We start from the raw sequence: 22,067 nt of genomic DNA, 5'->3' as shown, positions 1-22,067 counted from the left end.
GTGTGGCGCTCGGGGGGGAGGGGGCTTGGGCGGCATGGTGCTTGGGGGGCGGGGGTTTCAGGCAGCGCGGCGCTGGAGGGGGCCGGGGCTTCAGGTGGTGCGGTGCTAAGGGGGCGGGGGCTTGGGCAGCCCGGCACTCGGGGGGGCAGGGCTTCGGGCGGTGCGGTGCTAAGGGGGCGGGGGCTTGGGCAGCCCGGCACTCGGGGGGGGCGGGGCTTCGGGCGGTGCGGTGCTCAGGGGGGCGGGGGCTTGGGCGGTGTGGCGCTCGGGGGGGCGGGGGCTTGGGCGGCGTGGTGCTTGGGGGGCGGGGGCTTGGGGGGCGGGGGCTTCAGGCAGCGTGGCGCTCGGAGGGGCCGGGGCTTCGGGTGGTGCGGCGTTCAGAGGGCAGGGGCTTCGTCGGTGTGGCGCTCGGGGGCAGGGCTTCGAGCGGTGCGGCACTCGGGGGGCGGGGGCTAGGGCGGCGTGGCGCTTGGGGGGTAGGGGCTCCAGGCAGCGTGGGGCTCGGGGGAGCAAGGGTTTTGGCAATGCCGCGCTCGGGGGTTTTGGTGGCGCGGTGCTAAGGGGGGCAGGGGTTTCGGCAGCGTGGCGCTAAGGGGGGCAGGGGCTTTGGCAGCATGGCGTGACACTCGGGGTTTGGGGGTTTGCATGGCGCGGTGGTGGTGAGGGGTGTTACAGTGGGGCGGCGCTCTTTTTTTTTGCTTGGGGCGGCAAAAAACTTAGAGCCGGCCCTGGCTGCAAACTGGGGCCTAACTAGCTAGGAGGGTCGTACTGCTGAGGGGGATCCGGGGTTAGGGTGGATCACAAATTGCAGATAAGTCCCCAACGCGATGCAGCTGTGAAAAAGGCAAATATCATTCTGGGGTGTATTAACAGGAGTCTTGTATGTAACACATGGAAGGTCATTCTCCTACTCTACTCAGCATTGGTGAGACGTCAGCTGGAGAACTGTGTCCAATTCTGAGATTTTAGGAAAGATGTGAACAAATTCAAGAGAGCCCAAAGAAGAGCAACAAAAATGATCAAAGGTTTTGAAAACCTGACCCATGAGGAAAGGTTTTTTTTTTTAAAAAAAGGGCTTTTTTCATCTTGAGAAAAGAAGACTAAGGGGACCTGAGAACAGTCTTCCAATATGTGAAGGGCAGTTACAAAGAAGACAGGGATCAATTGTTCCCCATTTCCACTGAAGTTAGACAAGCATCTGCAGCAAGAGAGATTGAGGTTAGATATTAGGAAAAAGTTTCTAACTGTAAGCGTAGTTAAGCTCTGTAATCGGCTTCCAAGGGAGGTTGTGGAAGCCCCATCACTGGAAGTTTTGGAGACCAGGTGGGACAAACACCTGTCGGAGATGGTCTACATAGTTCTACCTCAGTGCACGGGGCTGGACTTCATGACGTCTCCAGGTCCCTTCCAGCCTGACATGTCTCATTTTATAGAATTGGGAGAGGGGGAGCAGAAAGACCATAGGAGGTTAAAGGGGGGTTTAATGCCAACAGGAGACAGGAAATTTACAGAGATTTACATCAGTTTGAATGTTCCTCGTAAAGAGGAGATTTGCTGAGAAGTTAGGAGAGTAGAAACTTCTTCCTTCCTTTCAAACTGTCCCAGTCTCTCTGCAGCAGGCAAAGAGACACCATCACATCTCGTTTTGCCAGGGATGTTTTCGGCTGGAGACCTTGTGTGTGCTCACCGGCGTGAAGGAGACCTTGGGAGGATATGCACAGTGAGTGTGGTAAGCTTCACAGATCTTCATTGGTCCTATGATGTTGCGGGGGACATGGAGGCAAGGAGCTGAGGGGGGTGTGATTTTCCCTGGAGGTTAAAGAGTGTCTGGGTTGATCATTGCCAGAGGCATAGGTGAGTAACTGCTGATGGAACCATCGTTCTGGGCTCTCCTTCTCCACTCCCACTTGGAACCTACCAATGAGAAGAGCAAAATCAGTCACTTCGCTACCATACCTGGGGCATTTCATAGTGTGTTTCTGTTCCACGTTAAGACTCTGGCTCAGAAGGGGAAAGGGTGGGGTGCACTTAGAAGGGAAACCAACAAGGGATAGCAAAGCAAGGAAGCCAGGAAGGGGCATTGTGGGTAGCTCAATGGGGGCACACTCTCCTGGGAAAGAGTGCTTTCTGCAATACCCCCATGGGTCACTGGGGGTGCTGTGCTGCAGGGAGCGGCGGCTCAGTAAGGGCCATTCTTGCAACTTAATCAGCACTGACTGCAATGCACCAGCAGGACACTAGGGGGTGCTGTGATGCAGGGAGCAGTGCAGGGAGGCTCTCCCCTGATAGACAGTGCTAAGCAATGCGGCAGTGCTGTGCTAGTGGGCGCTGTGCTGCAGGGAGTCAGGCAGGGCTCACCACACCAGGAGGTGGTCAGTGCTGAGCCCAACGCCCCAAGGTGGCATTGTGCTTCAGGGAGCAGGGCAGGGGCTCAGTAAGGTGTGTGTCACAGCAAAGAAACCATAATAAACCTGGTCTACTGCATGGAAGGGGAAACTGAGGCACACTATCTCATGGCATTGCTGGCTAAATGCCAAGTTACCTACACTCTAGAAAACATTAATATCTGCATTGAGTTAACACCAGTTGGAAAAGCAGAAGGGTTATCAATACTGAACAGATATAAAGAGATGCTTTCTAGCATCCCAGAGGAGGCACACTGGCTAACGTCTGAAATGACCAAACTGATCCACAAAGGGTTAAAAGATACACAGAACTTTACAAGCGCTCACGTGGGGGAACATGACAATGCTTAGCAACACTTGGGAGCTGTATGGGCAAAACCTAAGGAGGATCTTGGGCCCACTGCCTCCGCATGAATCAGTGACTAAAACTCCTGCAGTGAAGTAAGGGGGATGGGGTGATGCTCTGTACCTCAAAGTAGCACCGTGGAACCCCCATATTCACCACTCTCATACAATTATGATATGTTTGGTACAAAACATGCCTTGTGAGTTATCATTTTAAAGTCTTCATCTGCTGAACATTAATATCCTATTGGATTGCGTACACTGTCATTGTATGGGAAGTTATGAAGTATTGCTGTATATGTTAGTGAAATATGTTGTGAGGTTGGGAACACCCACAAGCAGCCTTTCAGGTACAACAGTGGGGTAGCCAGGGAGCATTAATGGCTCATCAATACCCATCAAGGAAAGAATCCACTATCCATAGACTGTATACAACGGAGACTGCTTGACCAATGGGGACCACCTGATCCCCATTGCACAGCAAAGATCTTAGCAAGAAAGTATAAAAGAGGGGAAGTGACATCATCACTTGGCCTCACTCCCCCCACAACTCAACACCTGGCAACACGTTTGGAGGACAAAGACTTTGAACTGGGAGGAGGAGGTCCCAGGCTGGAGAAGAGTCCTAGCCTGTGTACTGAGGATCTGTAACCTGCTTGTATCATCTCTCGGGGGAGACACTGCTTGATTCAAATCCTGTTTAGTTTGTAGAACTTAGACTGTGAATTTATTTTTATTTCTTAAGGAACCAACTTTGTTCTCTGCACTTGCTCCCTATAATCACTTCAAATGTGTCTTTCTGTCGTTAATCATCTGTTCTACATTTTACCTAAAACAGCGTGTTTTGGTTGAAGTGCTTGGGGAATCTCAGCTCGGGTTACAAAGGCTGGTGCATGTCCACTTCTGTTGACGAAGTGGTGAACTAGGTAATGAGCTTACCCTGGCCAGGCTTCTGACCAGTGAAAGATGGTGCAGTTCTGGGGTGCAAGGTTGGGGAGCTGGGGGGAATTGGCTGGAGCCTCCCTTTTGATATTTCATGAATGCCTGGGAGATCATTCATCTACCTCAGTTGGGCATGTCTCTGCCTGTGGATGGCTGTGTAAGTGTAGCGCCTATCAGAGGTCTGTGGCTTGACAACAGCATCAGAGTGTGAGAGAGCGCGACATTCGGTACCTCATGGGAACACCCTGCACCCCCATGTTCATCTTGGTAAAATGATTGTGTGGTATCCAGTGCCAAGTTTCTTATGTTGGGTGTCTTCGGAAGGCTCACGATGAGCATGGTTGTTATAGTGATGGTCTAGTAACTGTTGTTACAGTAACGTTATAGTAATGTTACAGGTTATAATTTCATGTATATAGTTATGAGGCTGAAAATGTGCCATCATGGCTTAAAGAAAGCCAAGACAAAAGCTCTCTAAGAGCAGGGGGCAGTTCACACCTCATCAGGGCATGTATGGGACAAACCCAGCCTAGCCTCACAGGAACAAAGGACGCTGGCCTAGGCAAGAGCAAAAGATCTGTTGGACTCTTGAGTGAGTCACCCCCCTTCCTTTGGTCAGTTCAGGACTGCGATGAGATAATGCTCACTTGACTCTGAGCGGGGGGGGGGGGACAAAGCAAAGAGGGAAGAAAGCACATGATAAAAGGGAGAGACATTTGCCAGGCTCTTCCTCTCTCTTCCACCTACATCTACAGACATCACCACTCAGCGACTGAAGTGCTGATCAAAGAGGAGAGCCTGGCTGAAGGGCAACCAGCCAGCCTGTGGTGAGAGCACTAAGTTTGTAAGGACACTAAAAGTGTTAAGATCGGTTTAGGATGCATTTTGCTTTTATTTCATTTGACCAAATTAGACTTGTTATGCATTGACTTATAATCACTTAAAATCTACCTTTATGGTTAATAAATCTGTTTGTTTATTCTATCTGAAGCAGTGTGTTTGGTTTGAAGCGTTTCAGAGACTCCCCCTGGATAACAAGCCTGGTACATGTCAATTTCTTTGTTAAATTGACAAACTTATATAAACTTGCAGGGCCCAGCGGGCATAACTGGACATTGCAAGACGGAGGTTCCTAGGGTTGTGTCTGGGACTGGAGATATTGGCTAGTGTCATTTGGTCGCACAATCCAAGGAGCAGCCGACATGCCAGAGGCTGTGGGGGGGGGGTCTCACAGCAGAGCAAGGTAAGGCTGGCTCCCAGAGTCCAGGATTGGAGAGACCTAGCAGAGCACTGATCCAGATAACACCAGAGGGGAACATCACGGAGAGATACCCCAGGCTGGTGGGACAGAGGGCTCAGCAGTCGCACAGTCCGGGTTACCCCCAGGGGACCCCATCTCTGGGCTCTCTTCCCTTGTAGTCACTCCCTGTCCTAATGCCCCAGCTACAGAGTGGGAGGGAGGTAGAGGTACCACAGCTGCTGTCTATGGATAAGTCCCATCCCCTCTTAATTATTATTGTTTTAGCACCTAGGAGAAACACCTCATGGTGAAGAACCCCAATGTGCTAGGCACTGCACAAACACTGAACAAGATGGTTCCCAATAACACTCCCTCCTTCCCCTCGTACCCCACTCTATGTAGTTTGCCCAAGACACGGCCATAAACTCAGGTATATCTCTAGATCTGCAGACCTGATTCTGTTGTCCTAAATTCCTCCACCCCAGCTGCTTCCATGAGATATAGCATCTGCTTTTGCCCTTCCACAAATCTGCACAGCTGATTGCAAGCTGCTGTGTTCCACCCTAGAGATGGCTGCATCTCAGCCTTGAGCGAGCGATTGCCAGGAGACATCTCAGTGCACCTGTCGGCCCAGCTACTCCACCCCAGAGTTGGCTGCATTTCAGCCCCAGTCATGTGATCTCCTGGCAGTATTGCTTGAATGCCTACCATTCCCCCCATCTCTCCCCGCAACTTGGGGGCTGGGAGCTGCAGGGCTCCCTGTGGGTGAGCTGTGTGCACGGTCATCCCAGATGCCTGGGTCCCATCTCCATACTGGCATCTCATCCCTGAAACCACAGTTCTTTGCATCTTGTAACTACCCAATTACCCATGATCCATTGCAGCAGAGTCTCCCTCCTGTAAACTCCCCAGAGTCCTTTACTCCAAATTACCCACCGTCCTTTGCACTGAAGTCCTGTATTACTAAATCACCCATGATCCTGTTAGGCCTGAATAAAGATATAGCAGACAAAACCAGGTATGCCAACCTGACCAAAGTCAGGCTAGCAGAGGTTTGTGGGTAATTCCTGAGTGGAAAACACTGAGAAGCAGCAGCATGTCTCACAAGCACTGGGAAAAAGTGAGATAAGAGAGAAGCTGCATTCCTGGCATAGTACCAGATGTGCTGTGTTCGGGCAGCTCCTTCGAAGAACTGATAAGAGCCCTAGTTTCCCAGCCTCCTTGTTTTCACTCCCTGGTTTTGTTTTTTGTTTGTTTTTAACTCCCCTACATTTCTAACTTTAGGCATGCATGTATATTAAAGGTGTCTAGTTTCTAGTTGTTAGAAGAAGGGGGTGGGTTGCTCCAGTGAATAATTTATGACGTGACGGAACTGTCTATATAGGCTTATACTAAGATGTAAAGAGCAGGCTGGTTCTCTCTGGAGATGAGCTGCTCTCTATTGATGCGTGCACTTGTCAATAAAGAGTTTTTGATCGGACCTTGCTGGTGTTGCCTGTCTCTCTTGCGGTCAGACAATGAACTTTGCTGTCTGGGTTAGAGTCTGTGACAATCCTGTGCAAAGCAGTCCTGCTCTAGCCAATTACTCAAAGTTATTTCCAGTTGTGAACCCAAATTAATCTTGGAGGTGGGAGGGGAGGGGAGAGAGTGCTCCAGAATCCTCTAGGATTTGGAGAACTGAATGGTCATCCTGGATGCCTGGGTCTCATTCCCCATCTCAGTCTCTCCCTGACAGGGACTGAGAGCTGCGGTGCCCCATGAGGGTGAGCGCCCTATTCTGTCATCCTGGATGCCTGAGTCCCAGTCCCCATCCCCCTCTTTCCCTCCCCACACACCTTTCTTCATCCTCCTGCAGAGACAGATGAGAAGCAGCAGCAGAAGCAGACCCACGGCAGCACCAGCGCACCCAGCCACCAGGGGGATGGGCAGAGACTCGATAGCTAAGAGAAGGAGAAAAAGAGGAGCTGTTAATAACCAGGAAATGTAGGGACAGGAGAACAGTCAATAGGGATCTGTTACCTCCACTATACCCCAGCCAGGGCAGGAAACTATGGGTGCCCTACACTTTAAGGGAAGATTATCTGCCTGCCAGTTGCTTTTGGTATCAGCCATGGTGAAAGGCTGCCACCTGTGGGTCAATCGGGATTACTGCAATGAGGGGCATGGGTCTTCCTATTGTCCCTTTAAAGTTTGCAGCTGAGGTCTCTCCTTCAAGGTAGCAGGGGGCTGCTGGTATGACCTGGAGATGGCTTTATTTTGAGGGGCTTGTAAGGGGCATTTCGGGGCATCACCCTTCATGGTGATGTTCACAGGCCAGCTCCTGGGGGATGGGATCCACTTCCCAATCACATTCTCCTCGTATCTATGCTGCATAATGGGCACTAGGGCCAGCAGAAGATGGGGGGGAAGGGGCGGCTATACTGTATAATGGGCACTAGGGGGCAGCAGAGGGTGGGATGGAAGGGGCGGCTGTACTGTATAATGGGCACTAGGGGGCAGCACAGGGTGGGGGTGGGGAAGGGGCGGCTGTACTGTATAATGGGCACTAGGGGGCAGCAGAGGGTGTGGGTGGGGGAGGGGCGGCTGTACTGTATAATGGGCACTAGGGGGCAGCAGAGGGTGGGGGTGGGGAAGGGGCGGCTGTACTGTATAATGGGCACTAGAGGGCAGCAGAGGGTGGGGCGGGGAAGGGGTGGCTGTACTGTATAATGGGCACTAGGGGGCAGCAGAGGGTGGAGGTGGGAAAGGGGCGGCTGTACTGTATAATGGGCACTAGGGGGCAGCAGAGGGTGGGGCGGGAAGGGGCGGCTGTACTGTATAATGGGCACTAGGGGGCAGCAGAGGGTGGGGGTGGGGAAGGGGCGGCTGTACTGTATAATGGGCACTAGGGGCAGCAGAGGGTGGGAGTGGGGAAGGGGCGGCTGTACTGTATAATGGGCACTAGGGGGCAGCAGAGGGTGGGGGCGGGGAAGGGGCGGCTGTACTGTATAATGGGCACTAGGGGGCAGCAGAGGGTGGGGGTGGGGAAGGGGCGGCTGTACTGTATAATGGGCACTAGGGGGCAGCAGAGGGTGGGGGTGGGGAAGGGGCGGCTGTACTGTATAATGGGCACTAGGGGGCAGCACAGGGTGGGGGTGCGGTGGGGTGGCTGTACTGTATAATGGGTCCTAGGGGGCAGCACAGGCTGGGGGTGGGGAAGGGGTCGCTCTACTGTATAATGGGCACTAGGGGGAGTAGAGAGTGGGGTGGGGAAGGGGCGGCTGTACTGTATAATGGGCACTAGGGGGCAGCACAGGGTGGGGGTGTGGTGGGGTGGCTGTACTTTATAATGGGTCCTAGGGGGAAGCACAGGCTGGGGGTGGGGAAGGGGTCGCTATACTGTATAATGGGCACTAGGGGAAGCAGAGAGTGGGGTGGGGAAGGGGTCGCTATACTGTATAATGGGCACTAGGGGGAGTAGAGAGTGGGGTGGGGAAGGGGTCGCTATACTGTATAATGGGCACTAGGGGAAGCAGAGAGTGGGGTGGGGAAGGGGTCGCTATACTGTATAATGGGCACTAGGGGGAGCAGAGAGTGGGGTGGGGAAGGGGTCGCTATACTGTATAATGGGCACTAGGAGGAGCAGAGAGTGGGGTGGGGAAGGGGTCGCTATACTGTATAATGGGCACTGGGGGCAGGAGAGAGTGGGGTGGGGAAGGGGTCGCTATACTGTATAATGGGCACTAGAGGGAGCAGAGAGTGGGGTGGGGAAGGGGTCGCTATACTGTATAATGGACACTAGGGGGAGCAGAGAGTGGGGTGGGGAAGGGGTCGCTGTACTGTATAATGGGCACTAGGGGGAGTAGAGAGTGGGGTGGGGAAGGGGTCGCTATACTGTATAACGGGCACTAGGGGGAGCAGAGAGTGGGGTGGGGAAGGGGTCGCTATACTGTGTAATGGGCACTAGGGGAAGCAGAGAGTGGGGTGGGGAAGGGGTCACTATACTTAGGCACCAGGGCAGCATAAGGAATGGAAGCTGACTTAGGCAGCCATTCATTATACAGCTGCATCATGTCCACAACCATTTTCCTTCAGAAGACAGCCAGGTGTGTGAGTGTCCCTGTTGTCCCCACCGCAGGACTACGCAGTATATCTTTGAGGGCATTTGGAGGTTTGGGGGCAGCCTCACCCTTCATGGTGACGTTCACAGCCCGACTCCTGGGGGACGAGATCCACCTCCCGCTCACGTTTTCCTCGTAACTGCAGGTGAATTCCCCCGTGCTCTCAGGACCAGCCCGTGGGAAAGTGAGTATCATAGAGTCAGTGCTGGGCTCTGTGGTGCTGATCTCAGACCCCATGTCCCCAGGGATAAACTCGGCCCCATCCTTGTAGAAGTGAAACCTCCACTCTCTGGCATCTCCGGGGGTCGTGCAGTTGATGACTAAGGGGACCCCTTTGCTCACCACTCCAGATGGAGGATCCATGCTCAGCACAGGCAAGGGAAGGGGATCTGAAGGGAGGGCAAAGAGGATGGGTCAGCAGAAGATCCAGACTGGGGAAACTGGTAAAAATCTGCTATACTGTATAATGGGCACTAGGGGGCAGCAGAGGGTGGGGGGCGGGGGAGGGGCGGAAGTACTGTAAAATGAGCACTAGGGGGCAGCAGAGGGTGGGGGTGGGGAAGGGGCGGCTGTACTGTATAATGGGTATTAGGGGCAGCAGAGGGTGGGGGAGGGGAAGGGGCAGCTGTACTGTATAAAGGGCACTAGGGGGCAGCAGAGGGTGGGGGTGGGGAGGGGGCGGCTGTACTGTATAATAGGCACTAGGGGGCAGCAGAGGGTGGGGGTGGGGAAGGGGCGGCTGTACTGTATAATGGGCACTAGGGGGCAGCACAGGGTGGGGGTGCGGTGGGGTGGCTGTACTGTATAATGGGTCCTAGGGGGCAGCACAGGCTGGGGGTGGGGAAGGGGTCGCTGTACTGTATAACGGGCACTAGGGGGAGCAGAGAGTGGGGTGGGGAAGGGGTCACTATACTTAGGCACCAGGGCAGCATAAGGAATGGAAGCTGACTTAGGCAGCCATTCATTATACAGCTGCATCATGTCCACAACCATTTTCCTTCAGAAGACAGCCAGGTGTGTGAGTGTCCCTGTTGTCCCCACCGCAGGACTACGCAGTATATCTTTGAGGGCATTTGGAGGTTTGGGGGCAGCCTCACCCTTCATGGTGACGTTCACAGCCCGACTCCTGGGGGACGAGATCCACCTCCCGCTCACGTTTTCCTCGTAACTGCAGGTGAATTCCCCCGTGCTCTCAGGACCAGCCCGTGGGAAAGTGAGCATCATAGAGTCAGTGCTGGGCTCTGTGGTGCTGATCTCAGACCCCATGTCCCCAGGGATAAACTCGGCCCCATCCTTGTAGAAGTGAAACCTCCACTCTCTGGCATCTCCGGGGGTCGTGCAGTTGATGACTAAGGGGACCCCTTTGCTCACCACTCCAGATGGAGGATCCATGCTCAGCACAGGCAAGGGAAGGGGATCTGAAGGGAGGGCAAAGAGGATGGGTCAGCAGAAGATCCAGACTGGGGAAACTGGTAAAAATCTGCTATACTGTATAATGGGCACTAGGGGGCAGCAGAGGGTGGGGCAGGGAAGGGGCGGAAGTACTGTAAAATGAGCACTAGGGGGCAGCACAGGGTGGGGGTGGGGAAGGGGCGGCTGTATTGTATAATGGGCACTGGGGGCAGCACAGGGTGGGGGTGGGGAAGGGGCGGCTGTATTGTATAATGGGCACTGGGGGCAGCACAGGGTGGGGGTGGGGAAGGGGCTGCTATACTTTATAATGGGCACTAGGGGGCAGCACAGTGTGGGGGTGGGGAAGGAGCGGCTATACTGTATAATGGGCACTAGGAGGCAGCACAGGGTGGGGGTGGGGACACGACAGCTATACTGTGTAATGGGCACTAGGAGTAACTGAATCTGTGGGCAGCTCTACGGGGCAGCATAAGGAATGGCACTTGAGTTTGAGGGGGGGCATTTATTACAACTCTCCATCACGTCAACAGTCTGTGATACAGAATGGCCAGAGAGCAGCAGGAGAGAGTTAGAAGGGAGCCTTATTCCCTGTTAGGGGAAGAAAGTTTGCTATAGATTAACTAGAGCACCTGATGCCAATTAGAGCACCTGCAGTCAGTCACGTGATAAAAACCCCTGCTCCAATCAGACAGGGTGGGAGTTGGAGTAGAGAGGATTGGTGTTGGAGCAGAGAACAGTTCGAAGGAGTTGGAGCGGAGAGGATTGGTGTTGAAGCAGAGGACAGTTTGGAGGAGTTGTAGCGGAGAGGATTGGTGTCGGAGCAGAGAACAGTTCGGAGGAGTCGGAGCGGAGAGGATTGGTGTCGGAGCAGAGAACAGTTCGGAGGAGTTGTAGCGGAGAGGATTGGTGTCGGAGCAGAGAACAGTTTGGAGGAGTTGGAGCAGAGAGGATTGGTGTTGGGGCAGAGAACAGTTTGAAGGGAAGCAGAGGACAGTTTGGAGAAGTGCTGTGGTGGGCTAAGAAGTCCAAGACCCTAGGTAAAGGGGCACCTGGCCTGTTCAGAGGGAGGGCAGGAAGCCCCCACAAGCTGAAGGGCAGGAGAGGGAAGTAGCCCAGAGGAAGGAACCGTCAGTTCAAGTGGTTTACTGCTATCCTCCGGGCCCCTGGGCTGGGACCTGGAGTAGAGGGTGGGCCCAGGTCCCTCTCTCTCCACTCCCCTCCTCCAGGACACTAGTGGGGCAGTTAATATTCCAATTCAGGGGCATGAAATGGTGCCCTGAACCCCCCCACACAAAGAAGAGAAAATGCAAAACCCATCATAATAGTGCTGGCAATTTGCCACAAATCATTCTCCTTCAAAAGACAGCTGAGTGTGTGCACAGGTGCCCATTTGTGCCCACTGTCCCCTATTTCAGGAAGCACTGAATCTATCTTGCATTGAATTTGAGACTTTAGGGCATCCTCACTGTCATAAACATAGAGATAAGCATAGCATAAAATCCTTTCTGGGCAGCTGTACTGAATCACTTTACCTGTAACAGGTTAAGAAGCTCAAATAACCTAGATGGCACCTGTCCTGAAGGACCAATGAGGAAAGAAGATACTTTTAAATCTGGGGGAAGAGGAGTTGTTTGTGGCTCTCTTGGTTGTTCCCTCACTGGATGGAGAGAGAGACCAGGCAGGTACAAAATCTCCTGAAAACAGACCTGAAATGGTCCATCTAAAATTACAAAAATTGTAAGTAAGGCAAGAACATGTATTATGTTATCTTTTGTTTGGATTCTGAAATTTCCCTATGCTAAAGAGGTAGCTTCATTCATGTTTTTGTAACTGTGAAGCTGAGTCCAGAAGGGAGTCCTCTTTGTCTTAAATCCTTTTATTACCCTGTAAAGTTACCTTCCATCCTGATTTTGCAGCTGTGATTCTTTTACTTTTTTCTTTATAATACATTTCTTCTTTTAAGAATCTTGTTGATTTTACAGAGAGAGCAGGAGTACTTGTGGCACCTTAGAGACTAACACATTTATTTGAGCACAAGCTTTCGTGGGCTACGGCCCACCTCACTGGACCACAAGGACTCCTGTTCTTTTTGTGGATACAGACTTACACGGCTGCTACTCTGAAATCTGTCATTATTGATTTTAGTGTCCTGAAAATAAGGGACGGGTCTGTATTCACATTGCTAAAGCAATTAGTTGGTATCTTATTCTCAAGCCTCCCCAGGAAAAGGGGTGAAGGGGTGTGGGGGATATTTTGGGGGGATAGCGACTCAAAGTGACCCTTCCCTGAGTTTTTGTACAAATCACTTGGTGGTACCAGCAATACCGTTCAAGGAGAAGGAAAGGAATTCATGCCTCGGGGAAGTTTTTAATCTAAGATGGTAGAATATAAACTTAGGGGGTCTTTCATGTGGGTCCCCACTTCTGTACCCCAGGGTTCGGGGGGGGACCCTGACACTCACCTTTCATGGTGACGTTCACAGGCAAGCTTCTGGGGGATGGGACCCACCTCCCATTCACGTTCTCCTCGTACCCGCAGGTGAATTCCCCGGCACTGCCGGGACCAGCCTGTGGGATGCTGAACACAGAGACATTCCTAGAGCTGATGTTGGACTCCTTGGGGATAATCTTTGCTCCGTCTTTGTAGAAGTGAAACCTCCATTCGCCGGCATCCCCAGGGGCTGTGCAGGTGATGAGCAGGGGGAACCCTTCGTTCACCCCTCCTGAAGGGGGATCCACAGTCAGCACTGGTCGAGGAGGAGGATCTGAGGGAGCAGCAAAAGGGAGAGATTAGCAGGGAAACCACAGTGCTGAGTGTGAAAAGCAGAGGCTATACTGTATAATGGGCACTAGGGGGCAGCAGAGGGTGGGGGCGGGGAAGGGGCGGCTGTACTGCATAATGGGCACTAGGGGGCAGCAGAGGGTGGGGGCGGGGAAGGGGCAGCTATACTGTATAATGGGCACTAGGGGGCAGCAGAGGGTGGGTGTGGGGAAGGGGCGGCTGTACTGTATAATGGGCACTAGGGGGCAGCAGAGGGTTGGGGTGGGGGAGGGGCGGCTGTACTGTATAATGGGCAGTAGGGGGCAGCAGAGGGTGGGTGTGGGGAAGGGGCGGCTGTACTGTATAATGGGCACTAGGGGGTAGCAGAGGGTTGGGGTGGGGGAGGGGCGGCTGTACTGTATAATGGGCACTAGGGGGCAGCAGAGGGTGGGGGTGGGGAAGGGGCGGCTGTACTGTATAATGGGCACTAGGGGGCAGCAGAGGGTGGGGGAGGGGGAGGGGCGGCTGTACTGTATAATGGGCACTAGGGGGCAGCAGAGGGTGGGGTGGGGGAGGGGCGGCTGTACTGTATAATGGGCACTAGGGGGCAGCAGAGGGTGGGGTGGGGAAGGGGCGGCTGTACTGTATAATGGGCACTAGGGGGCAGCAGAGGGTGGGGGTGGGGAAGGGGCGGCTGTACTGTATAATGGGCACTAGGGGGCAGCAGAGGGTGGGGGTGGGGAAGGGGCGGCTGTACTGTATAATGGGCACTAGGGGGCAGCAGAGGGTGGGGGTGGGGAAGGGGCGGCTGTACTGTATAATGGGCACTAGGGGGCAGCAGAGGGTGGGGGAGGGGGAGGGGCGGCTGTACTGTATAATGGGCACTAGGGGGCAGCAGAGGGTGGGGGTGGGGAAGGGGTAGCCATGCTGAGTGGCAGTGTTTGAGAGCCGAATGCTTTGTTGAATTACTGAATTGTTGGTTGGTCGTGTGTGTGTGTGTGTCTGTGTGTGTGCCCCCATGCTGTAGGAAGTGGTGATTGTATGTAGGGGTGGATTTTATTCTCCAGGGCAGCCTCACCTTTCAAGGTAACAGTCACAGCCTGGCTCCTGGTGGACAGGATCCATCTCCCGCTCTCTTTCTCCTCATACCGGCAGGTGTATTCCCCAGTGTTGTTGGTGTCAACCTGCAGGATGCTGAGCACAGAGACTGCCACAGAGCTGGTCCTTGGCTCAGACCCAACGTCCCCAGGGACGATCTCGGCTCCATACTGGTAGAAGTGAAACCTCAGCTGTCTGGCGTTCCCAGGGGCTGTGCAGGTGATGAGTAGGGGTTGCCCTTCGCTCACCACGCCAGATGGGGGATCCACACTCAGCGTTGGCTCTGGAGGAGGGTCTGAAGGGGGCAGGAAAAGGCGGTCAGCCAGGGCAGGAGATGGAGGAAAGAGGAAATGTGGTTCGAAGAATGGAACGGTTGCATCTTCCCTTCCTCCAGGACTTTGGACAAGTTGTTGGAGATGGAATTGGGAATTCCTTCCCAAAAAACTACCTTGGGGTGTTGCTAACCACTGGGTTACCGTGTTGGACAGCTATACTCCTAGAACCATGTGGGTCTTGGTTTTCTTTGGGCAACCAGACTGGTGGCCATGTTGGCAGCTACCTTAGAGCAATCAGGCTCTTTTCAGTTGGGTAGGAATGTTGGATTGCCATGTTGTTGGCAGTTGAACAGCCATGATGGGAGGCCATTTTAGTAGTTGGGTGGCAAGTTGGATGGCCATGTTGTTGCCAGTTGGGCGGCCATGTTTATTTTGTCAAATGTGAGCAGCCATTTTGGATTGGCATGTTAGTATTTGGGGTGCCATGTTGGGCAGAAAAGTTGTTGCCAGTTGACTGGCCATGTTGACTGGCCATTTTGCTGAATGTGAGCGCCATCTTGGATGGGCATGTTTGCCTGCTATTGGGCAGCCATACAGTTACCAGTCGGACAGCCATGTTGGGTGGCCATGATTTGGGAGTGAATGGCTGGGAAATAACCATGGCAGATAAACCATGGCATAGATTACCTGCTCCTGACAGTCAGACCCTCCTCCATAACAGCATCACTTTGACAGTCATTGACTTTCAAAAGGGGTGTGTGTGTGTGTGTGTGTGTGTGTAAAAGCTTTCACAACAACTGGAATGATGAGAGTCCCTAATGGAGAAGGGGGGGGGTCACTTGATATTTAAATAGCTACATTGTGGTGTACAGAGATAGATAGAGGGGGTGTATGGAGAGAAGTAGGGAGAGGAAGAGTATGGGGATGGATGGATAGATAGATAGATAAACATTGTAATTATGTTCCTGAAAAATGCTACTTTAAGTGAAATGATGTTTAGCAAATCCAATTTCCCCATAAGAATTAATGTAAATAGGTGGGGGGTAGGTTAGGTTCCAAGGAATTTTCTTTCACCAGACAAAAGACATTATATACACACGCACACAGAGTAACAAACAATTGAATACTGTACACAGCAATGCTGATTGTGAAGCTTGGTTGAGGTGGTGGAGTCAGAGGGTGGGATATTTCCCAGGGAATGCCTTGCTGCTAAATGATGAACTAGCACTTGGCTGAGCTCTCAAGGGCTAACACATTGTTGTTAATGTAGCCTCACCCTCTACAAGGCAGCAGGGATGGAGGGAGGAGACACAATAGACACATGGCAGTGGCTGCAAACATTCCCGGTGGAAACTGAACGTGATGATGAACCCGGGCTATCCCACTGGAGCGCACCAGTCCCTCCACTTTCCAAAGTGCCGGGTAGTGGGTGTGTTTTTTTTGGGGGGGACATCGAAACAGGACACCCTGACATCAGCACCCCTCTCACCCCACCCCACTCCCAGCAAGCAAGAGGCTCCCGGGAGCAGCTCCAAGGCAGAGGGGCAGGAGCAGCATAGAGGAGTGGGGGAAGGGACACCTGAACTGCTGGCAATTGATAGCCTATTAGGGGGCTGCTGCACAGGGAACTTAGGGGGGCTGCCGACCCACCCTGGTTCCAAGCCCAGATCAGCTCCAACGGCTGCTGTTCCTGCAAGCAGTGGACAAAACAGGCGGCTGCCAAACAGGGTTATAAGGGAGCAGTGTGCAACTTTAAATTCTCTAATAGATCAGCAACATAACAATGAAACAACATTAAGAGGAGTTACTGTAGATAGATGGGGGGTGGTTGGGGATGGATGGATAGATAGATAGGGGGGTGGTTGGGGATGGATGGATAGATAGATAGGGGGATGGTTGGGGATGGATGGATAGACCTATCTCACCTTTGACTCTGATGTTGATACGGTTGCTTTCATAGGACGGGACGAAACGACCAGACTGGCTTGTGTAATAGTTACAGCTGTACAAACCCGCACTCCGTGGCTCCGTGATGTTGAGGTTGTAGGTGTGTTCCCGCCCGGAGGACACCCTGGCTGAAACAGCCCATCCCATGCTGCTGTAGTATTGGAATATCGACACCTGATCCCTCGCAGGGGGAGCAGAGCATGTGAGGCCCACGGTGTCTCCGAGCAGGTATTCAGCCTTCTGGGGATGCACGGAGAAGGCTGGAGCTGGGTGTTTAGCTGCGGAACCAAGGTTCCATTAGCACCAACTCAAAACCAACACAGACCCAGCCGCAAATAGAAACCCTCACATTTGCCCTGCATCCACCCCTCCAACATGGGAAGGATCAGCTGGAGGTTCCGGTTTCTCAGCCCTTCCCTTAGGGCTTTGGCTTTTGGAGTCATGGGATTCAAGCAGAATCTTGGCATTGGTTAAAAAGACTCGGCTCCCAGCACTCATGGTGAAGGAGGAAATCTCAAGATGGTGACTTGACTGTGACCTTCCTGAGTCTGCCCAGAGCCTGGGCCCCTCACTGTGAGAAGGGGCAGCTTCCCTGCGTGTGACAGGGCTGGGGTGAACACTGCACAGTCTTTCCCCCTTGGGAAGGTGGAGGGGGGCCATTCCCCCATTGGCTTCCTTCAAGGTTACCCCATGACGTGAAGGGGGTACAAGAGAAAGAGGAGTTGGGAACTGCAGACAGATGTGGGTCAGGCCATTTCCTCTCTAAGCGGAAGCATTAGCAATGTGCTGTTTCATCCACCAGGGAAAGGTGCTGGCTCAGCTGTTCTCAGAACTGAGCTTATCATCATTAGCACTGAGTTCCTTTCAACCCATGTACACAACTCCCTTCTCCTGCAGAGGGGCAGTCGTCTTTTGTAGCCTGGCCGGGTCCTCTCTGCTGGGACCTGAGACCCACCCAACTCATCTCACCTGCTCTGGGATGGGCACAGTGTTAGGTCGGAATGAACTGGGGCTGGCTGGGCATAAGGAGCAAAGAGGGAGTCGGAGACCTCCAGACTCAGATACCCCCTACCTGCACTTCTACTTCCTACAGCTTCAATGCAGGGAAATACCCTACCCCAACTCAGAAGACATTCCCACCCCCAGCAGTGGCATCTCAGCATTACCTGCAGGGAACACCGGCCGGGGAAGGAGAGAGGCTGAAAGAGAGAGAGAAGAGTTGATGAGACCTCCAAGTACACAAGAGATGGGATGCTGGGGAGAATGGGGGAGGTGGGTAACAGGAGAAGACAGACAGAGACAGAAAGGGACGTCACTCACCCAGCACAGGCAGAAGGAGAGTTAGCACCATGCTGAACTGGTCCCTGTGGGGCTGGGAGCTGGGTTCTGAGCTCAGGCACCAGCCGGGTCTCCCTCCAGAAGGGTAACTGACCCTTCTGCTTTGTCCGTCCCATGAGATGGACAATCTCATGACACGTTGCGTTGCTCATCCTTGGCCAACCCTCCCTCTCTTCATCCCATGATTTCTGAGAAGTTACGGGCTGCCACTCACCACAGGAAATCTGATGTGACCACAGTCTCAGGCTCTTCCCCTCCACAGCCCAACTATTCGCCTCCATGGCCACAGATGCCACTGGCCCTTGTTCTGTGGACCATCCACACACCTTTTCCTGCTGCCCCCTCTCAGTTCAGAGCTCCTGCGCTTCTATTTCCCGCTCTGTGATCCAGCAAGGGTCCCTGCTCTAGGCTCCCAGCTCCTCAGCTGTCACCTCTCTTGGGTGGAGATGCACATCTCTCACCCTCCTGTGTGGGGATTTTCCTGGCTGCAGTCTCCTGCCTTCGCTGGGACCTCTCCAGCGAGTCCCTCTGTCTATACCGGTTTGCTTTGCCTTCCCCTCAGAGTCTATAAACAACACAATTGCTTGTGGTTTCCAGTGACCACACAGCACTTTCTAACCAAGCCCACTGAGTCCTGAGGGGGAAGCACTACTGGGGAAACATATCAAAGCAACAAAAGAACCTCCAGACATGCTAATAGGCTCACTGGAGACCAACCCACCCATCCCCACCCTGACTCTGGCTGGCATCAGTCTTTCCAGCCCTCAGATCCTTGGCTTGGCCTCTCTGCTGGGATCTGGACTGGGGCCCTCCACGGGCTGGAGCTCCTCTCCATTAGCTGGAGCAGAACCAACTACACCCTGAGCCTGTTGAAAACCAGGCTATTTACCCACTGTCCTTTCTTCGTAGGCTTATCTTGGGAGAATCCAGTTTGAACCAATATTTGGGAGCATCTCCTGGGCAGGGGAGGGGCAGGGGATATGTCTCTGGAGTTGTTACAACCAGTTCTTAGTTCCTGGGTGAGCTGTGATTACCCCTCCCACCATGGGACTACACACAATAATATCTCCCAGAGATAGAGCAGGAAAATGTGCCATTTCCATCTCTGCAGCACCTGGGCCCCTTACCAGTAATGATCTGATTCAGATCAGAAGACATCAGAAGATGGAGAATTGACCTCTTCCCTTGGAAGTGTGTTCTAATGGCTGATCTCCCTAAGCAGTGCCTTATTTCCAATTTGTATTTATCTGGTTCCAGCTATTTAGAAAAGCTGGACGAGCACAAGTCCATGGGGCTGGATGCACTGCATCCCAGGGTGCTAAAGGAGTTGACTGATGGGATTTCAGAGCCATTGGCCATTATCTCTGAAAACTCATGGCAATTGGGAGAGCTCCCGAATGACTGGAAAAAGGCTAATGTTGTGCCCATCTTTAAAAAAGGGAAGATGAAGGATCTGGGGAACTACAGGCCAGTCAGCCTCACCTCAGTCCCTGGAAAAATCATGGAGCAGGTCCTCAAGGAATCAATTCTGAAGCACTTAGAGGAGAGGAAAGTGATCAGGAACAGTCAGCGTGGATTCACCAAGGGCAAGTCATGCCTGACTAACCTAATTGCCTTCTATGAGGAGATAACTGGCTCTGTGGATGAGGGGAAAGCAGTGGATGTGTTATTCCTTGACTTTAGCAAAGCTTTTGATACTGTCTCCCACAGTATTCTTTCCAGCAAGTTAAAGAAGTATGGGCTGGATGAATGGACTACAAGATGGATAGAAAGCTGGCCAAATCATAGGGCTCAACTGGTAGTGATCAATGGCTCCATGTCTAGTTGGCAGCTGGTATCAAGTGGAGTGCCCCAAGGGTCGGTTTTGTTCAATGTCTTCATTAATGATCTGGAGGATGGTGTGGGCTGGCACCTTCAGCAAGTTCACAGATGACACTAAACTGGGAGGAGTGGTAGATATGCTGGAGGGTAGGGATAGGATACAGAGGGACCTAGACAAATTAGAGGATTGGGCCAAAAGAAACCTGATGAGGTTCAACAAAGACAAGTGCAGAGTCCTGCACTTAGGACAGAAGAATCCCATGCACTGCTACAGACTAGGGACCGAACGGCTAGGCAGCTGTTCTGCAGAAAAGGACATAGGGTTACAGTGGATGACAAGCTGGATATGAGTCAACAGTGTGCCCTTGTTTCCAAGAAGGCTAACAGCATTTTGGACTGTATAACTAGGGGAATTGCCAGCAGATTGAGGGACATGATCATTCCCCTCTATTCGGCATTGGTGAAGCCTCATCTGGAGCACTGTGTCCAGTTTTGGGCCCCACACTACAAGAAAGATGTGGAAAAATTGGAAAGAGTCCAGTGGAGGGCAACAAGAATGATTAGGGGGCTGGAGCACATGACTTATGAGGAGAGGCTGAAGGAACTGGGATTGTTTAGTCTGTGGAAGAGAAGAATGGGAGGGGTGGGATTTGATAGCTGCTTTCAACTACCTGAAAGGGGGTTCCAAAGAGGATGGATCTAGACTGTTCTCAGTGGTAGCAGGTGACAGAACAAGGAGTAATGGTCTCAAGTTGCAGTGCGGGAGGCTTAAGTTGGATATTAGGAAAAAAATTTTCCCTAGGAGGGTGGTGAAGCACTGGAATGGGTTCCTAGGGAGGTGGTGGAATCTCCTTCCTTAGAGGTTTTTAAGGTGAGGCTTGACAAAGCCCTGGCTGGGATGATTTCATTGGGGTTGGTCCTGCTTTGAGCAGGGGGTGGGACTAGATACCTCTTGGGGTCCCTTCCAACCCTGTTATTCTATGATTCCAGCTGTTGTTTCTTTCCCCTGTAGATTAAAGAGCCCTTTAGTAACAAGTATTTTCTCACAGTGAATGTCCTCATTCGCCCCATCCATCACCTTTCTCTCTCATTGATAAGATAAAGAGATTGAATCCCTTGTTGTAGCCACCAGACCTCACTCCCTTCCCAGAGTTGTCTATAGAAGTTAGGAGTCCTCACACACAGCCCCTCTGCTCTAATCCACTCCCCACCCACAGCCAGGATTAGAACCCAGAAGTCCTGGCACCCAGAAGTCCCACTTTAAGTAACTAGACCCCACTGTTACATCCAGACCACTGGAGGGTTGAGTCTCCCCTGCCTTGCAACCTTGGGTGCCGTACAATGCCTTGCTGAAATACTCCCACCAGGCTCACTCACAAACCGCCTTCCAGCATGCAAGCCACACTCTGTCTCATCAGCCTGGATTATACCGGCAGGGTGACCCCAGCACATCCCCAGTCCCAAATCCTCCCTCAGAAATGTGTGTCTTGTCCTGCCCAGGATTAGATAAAACAGTAAAACAAGATTATTAACTACAAAGAGACAAATTTCAAGAGATTAAGAGTGATGAAGCATCAAAGTCAGAAATTGTTCCAAGAAAATGAAGATAAAATGCTTCCTAGTATCTGCTTAAGAAACTATCGAAGTTGGAAAACAAACTTTCTCACCCTGTGCTCTAGTAGATGACATCAGGACCCCACCCCCAGGGTCCAACAGCTGTTCCCTCTGTCTTCTCAGGTCCAGACAATGAAGTGGACGGGGGGGGGGGTGTTTTGGGGTGTTTGTCCTTCCTTTGGATAGTTTCACTCCCTCTCTTGAACAATGTTTCCAGCTGAGACCAAGGAGCCAAAGAGTCTCTGTGAAAGGATGTTCTCTGCTGTTTTTTTCACTGGTTTGAACTTCCTTTGTTTTCCCTCCTATTGAGGTTCCTTCCCCACTCTAAACACTAAAATCTAAACACTTCTGTAAAATCAGGATGGAAGATAACTTTACAGAGTAACAAAAGGATTCAAAACACAGAGGATTTCCCTTTTAGGCAAAACTTTAAAGTTACAAACCTCCCTCTTAACACAGGGAAAATTCACAAGCTAAAACAAAAGATAACCTAATGCATTTCTTTGCTATTACTTACCATTCTGCAATACTAGATGCTTAGTCCAGATATGCTTATGCTTAAGGAGATGCATTTTTCCTGCCCTGGTTCCTTCTTGACTCGAAGAGAACAACACAAAGACACAAACAGAAACCTTCCCCCACAGATTTGAAAGTATCTTCTCCTCTTATTGGTCCTTTTGGTCAGGTGCTAACCAGGTTATCTGAGCTTCTTAACCCCTCACAGGTAAAAGAGGAATTAATCCTTTATAGGGTAAAGAGGGATTTTATG

The 22,067-nt window shown here is 52.2% G+C and overlaps 1 protein-coding gene across 1 annotated transcript; it reads right to left on the bottom strand.

Annotated features, from left to right (window-relative positions):
• Positions 1-1,440: 1,440 nt before the first annotated feature.
• LOC127031751 (basement membrane-specific heparan sulfate proteoglycan core protein-like) lies at positions 1,441-18,063 on the bottom strand. The gene is made up of 9 exons (XM_050918798.1): positions 17,846-18,063; positions 17,692-17,724; positions 16,504-16,803; positions 14,284-14,598; positions 12,907-13,209; positions 10,130-10,450; positions 9,101-9,421; positions 6,768-6,872; positions 1,441-1,914 (listed from the first exon to the last, which is right to left on the bottom strand). The coding sequence occupies exons 1-9, from the start codon at positions 17,994-17,996 to the stop codon at positions 1,817-1,819; spliced, it is 1,947 nt and encodes a 648-aa protein (XP_050774755.1). The 5' UTR covers positions 17,997-18,063; the 3' UTR covers positions 1,441-1,816.
• Positions 18,064-22,067: the final 4,004 nt, after the last annotated feature.

This window comes from Gopherus flavomarginatus, chromosome 11 (assembly GCF_025201925.1).
Source record: "Gopherus flavomarginatus isolate rGopFla2 chromosome 11, rGopFla2.mat.asm, whole genome shotgun sequence".
Lineage (NCBI taxonomy): Eukaryota > Metazoa > Chordata > Testudines > Testudinidae > Gopherus > Gopherus flavomarginatus.
Note: the sequence above shows the minus strand (reverse complement) of the source record. Positions and strands in the feature narration are given on the sequence as shown.

Excerpts from the sequence above, each read along its gene's own strand:
- LOC127031751 (XM_050918798.1), bottom strand. The coding sequence starts at position 17,996 with ATGAGATTGTCCATCTCATGGGACGGACAAAGCAGAAGGGTCAGTTAC. Across the intron at positions 16,804-17,691 it reads CCGGCCGGTGTTCCCTGCAG|CTAAACACCCAGCTCCAGCC; the intron begins GTAATGCTGAGA and ends TTGGTTCCGCAG. Across the intron at positions 6,873-9,100 it reads TGTGAACGTCACCATGAAGG|CTATCGAGTCTCTGCCCATC; the intron begins GTGAGGCTGCCC and ends TCCTTCTCTTAG.